The 4227-nt window shown below is 37.8% G+C and overlaps 1 protein-coding gene across 1 annotated transcript; it reads left to right on the top strand.

The window, feature by feature from the left end:
* The first annotated feature begins 696 nt into the window (after positions 1-696).
* Positions 697-2476, top strand: LOC137501283 (uncharacterized). Its single transcript, XM_068228226.1, has 4 exons — positions 697-1557; positions 1688-1758; positions 1885-2043; positions 2258-2476. Exons 1-4 carry the CDS (start codon positions 1269-1271, stop codon positions 2474-2476), a joined length of 738 nt encoding a protein of 245 aa, XP_068084327.1. The 5' UTR covers positions 697-1268.
* The last annotated feature ends 1751 nt before the right edge of the window (positions 2477-4227 follow it).

The following is a 4227-nucleotide window of genomic DNA, read 5'->3' on the forward strand; positions in this document are numbered from 1 at the left end:
AAAAAAACTAATGGGGATCTGCTGATCACACAAATGGAGAAACTTACTGTAAATTCTTATAGATTTCACCATGGTAAGATTGCATTGACCTCATGCCAGTTTAACCTTATTGCTTATCTGGACAAGTGTTATGATTTCTATTGTCAAAAATATCCTTAATAACTTTTTTCCTCCAGAGAGCACGCCCTCATCACTTCAGTTTCTCCAAAGAATTCAATAACTTCATGCTATTAGAACACTGCAGCAAACTGCTAAACAGTCCGAAAGACTCTGCATAACAGCTGTCACATGGTGCTCAATGAGCCATCAACGATGCAGGTTATGTGGGAACCATAAAGCATTTTTATAGGACTACATACCACTAGAAAGGGCAAGAATGTGTAGGTTAGCATCATATGTAGTCACTAAGAAAAAGAATGAACGCATAGTACTGTATTCTTTGTAAACTATGAGTTTCATGTTCTGTATTGATGGTATGTATATTATAGAGGCCTAAATATAATATTGAAGGATATTCCTCCTAATAAATACAATTTCAGATTAGTACACATTTTATTATATCATTACATACATGGTTCTAGTTTTAGCCCTACATTTTGAGCCATCTTCAGCCATATAACTGTAAGATATCCTAAAATCTAATTAGCTTATGCATAGAATTATTTCTGAAAGTAATATACACTTAAAATCTTGTCACTTTGTTACACTAGTGCATGATGAAAAGAGTCTGTACTTATGTTGTTAACATTAAAATGGCATATAGCCTACTTCAGTATTTTTGGTCAGTTTGTTACATTAGTGCTTGATGAATCTGTGCCTAAATTGATAACATTAAAATAGTTTGCACATGCTTCAATTCTTCCAATGAAGGTCACTTATGGTGTTGAGCTTGATGTTGATTTGTGTAATTCATGTTGTTGATATGTTAGACAGAAACTGTTAACTAATTTGAACTTGTATTGAATAGGAGGATCATCCTGCAATGTTATATTTATGGCATTCTATGTTTGTTGCAATTATATTTTATTAAAGTAATTTTAAATTGTTATTGAAGTATAATTCAGCTCCCAAATAGATACAAATACTCTGGATACCCATAACAAATATTATACTTATAGGTTCCGTTGTTTCTGAGAAAAGTGTACCCATGAGGATCTTATACAGTACTATGTGCTCAGTATTTTACTGAACAACAACTGTACAGACCCGAGATTGTAATTGCACATACAGTAGTGTACTTTGCCTCTGGGGTTCAGGCATTTGTATATATGGTTTATTATCCTTTTGCAACATGTTCTATTATATTTTTCTGTACATATTATTCAGGTACCACACCTAGGTCACACACTAACTTAAAAGGTGTGTATGAAAACCTTAAAAGAAGGGCCAGAAGAGCCTCTGCTGATGAAAAGGTGGAAATGTATAAGACAGGGGGTGGACCTAGCGTACCGTCAAAAGTACAGGACATTGATAAAAGGGTGCTTGGGATTATTGCGGAAAGCAGTGTGTGTATTCCAAGCACCCATGACTCGGATGCGGGTTATGCAGAAAACAAAGGTAGGCCTAAATAGGATACTTATATGGTAGTAAACTGATATACTTATATATATCTTGCTTGTAAATTTCATTTAACAATAGCATATAGTAGATCACTTTAAAATAATAAAACTGTAAATATAACTTCCAGAATCTGATGACAATCTAAAAAGACCTCCCAGTACTTCCAACCCTCTGGACACACTACGAGCTATTGCTAATGTGAGTACAGTATGTTAATATGTTCACCATATATCACAATGCACAAAACTACACACAAGTAACTGCAGACCACAGAAGTACAGACTGTGTTTATGTAATAATATATATATAATTATTCTGTTTTAGGGGGACTTTGGTGTTGACAATGGTGATGGTGGTGGTGATGATGATGATGATGATGATGATGTTGATGATGAGGGTGACAACTTAGGCCAGTGTTCCCATGATTATGGGCAAACTCCACTACATACACCAACAAGACCTTCAAGTGGTGTAGGCCTAAAGGTGAAATATTTTCTGTTTTAATTTAGTTTTAGAAAAACTTCACTGCACTGCACTGCACTGCACTGGAGGTAGAGTTTAGATAGTTAAAATAAATTTAAAAATCACCAATATTTATAACATCGAGGCCAAAGTATTAAATATTCTTTTTCAATTTACATGGCACTGCATTTTTTCTCTCTTCACTAAAAGAATGGGTGTATATTTTTCTTTGCAGCACCAATCGAGGAAGACACCTGGAGGTACAAAAAAGAGGAAGCTGACAGCAACGGAGTCCATATCTAGTGCTGCAGAAGTGCAGCGAGAGGCACTTTTGTTGGACATGGCGCTGAAGAAGGAAAAACAGAAAGAGGAATTAGAAATCTTTAAATTAAAAAAGGAATTATTAAAAGAAAAAATTGCCTACTGGAAGGCAAAAAATGCTGAATTATTGTAAAATAAATTTTTAAAATACAATCTCACCTTAACTTTGTTTGAATTTAAGTAAAATGTCTGTTAATTACAGCACGTCTGGTAACTTGTCCTGGATTGTCATCATGCCTGAGATGCAGATGCACAGCAGGTATTGGTAAATTGCCTTCCTCTTCTTCATCAAGTAATTGAAGATTAATTTCAGGGTCATTGGGAGGATCTATTTCTCGAGCTGCAATGGCAATGTTGTGCAGCACTGCCGTGGCAACAATAATGTTCGACATGTTTTGAATGTTGCAACGAAGTCCTAAAGACATGGAAGGGAACCTCCTTTTCCACACACCATATTGTCTCTCGACAACATTCCTTGTGGCAATATGGGCTCTGTTATATCGTTGTTCTGCTGGGGAGGTGGGATTCTGAACAGGTGTAAGGAGGAAAGGTTTACATGGGTAACCTCCATCACCCAAAAGATAGCCATTAGCTATTTCTCTCGTCTCGAGACGCGCTCTCAGCCGAGAATTGTGAAATATTGTGCTATCATGAGTCGACCCTGGCCATCTTGCTACAATATCTCGTATCATGAGGTTCGAATCGCTCACAGTTTGCACGTTTAGCGAGAAATAACCTTTCCTATTTCTAAATACCTCCCCATTTTCACCTCCGGGAGACTGTATTCGCACATGAGTGCAGTCCAGTGCACCCAACACACCAGGGAACCCAGCTATTATATGAAACCCTTCCATAACCTCCCTTTGTTCCCGCTGCGTAAGTGGAAGTTGAATGAACTGTGGCGATAACGACGCAAGTAGATCAGAAACCTTATGTATTATGCGGCATACAGTTGTTCTGTCAACATCACAGACGTCACCGATCACTCCTTGAAATGTTCCAGTTGCATAGAACCGCAGCGCTATTAAAAGGCGATTTCTAGGCGATATAGGACAGTTTCTCCCAGTCGGGAATTCCAATTGTTCACCAATTAAATCTAAAATATAATTCACTGTTTCCTTACGCAATCTAAATCTTCTCTGGAACGAAACATCGCTTAATTCTTCGAATAAATCGCGTCTCTCTTCTATAACTCTCCCTTCATTTCTTTCAAACTGATTAAGATACTGGAGATATAACCTATAGTTGTTAAGCTCCATCTTGGAATCTTTAACCACAGAGCACAAATACAACTTTACCGCGGTTTTCTTAGTTAACCGCTCGCTCACGAGCGGTAAACATTATACCGCGGTAAAATGTCGGTAAACTCGAAACCGAGCTTGGTGCAACAGAAATACGACTTTACCCTGGTAAAATTGTGCAGTTTACCGCGGTATTCTCTTTACCGAGGTTGGTGCACTCGGGCATTGGTGTTTACCCCACAACTCAGTCATAGATTGCCCAAGGAAGATCCGATTTACGGCTGCATCTGGTAGAGTAAAACAGAACGTCGCAATTGACGCTCAGGCATCCTAGTTGGCATCAAATGAAAATGCTAGCACGCGGAAGCTGTGGCATGTTATTATTATTATTATTATTATTATTATTATTATTATTATCATCGTCGTCATCGTCATCATCATTATCACCATGTAATCGTATTGTAACAGTTAAAGAGTAGAGACAACTTTAACCCTCAGTTTTTTTAACAATTTGTTTTACGTCGCACCGACACAGATAGGTCTTATGGCAACGATGGGGTAGGAAAGGCCTATGAGTGGGAAAGAAGCAGCCGTGGCCTTAATTAAGGAATAGCCCCAGCATTTGCCTGGAGTGAAAATGGGA

Source organism: Anabrus simplex, chromosome 6 (genome assembly GCF_040414725.1).
Source record: "Anabrus simplex isolate iqAnaSimp1 chromosome 6, ASM4041472v1, whole genome shotgun sequence".
NCBI lineage: Eukaryota > Metazoa > Arthropoda > Insecta > Orthoptera > Tettigoniidae > Anabrus > Anabrus simplex.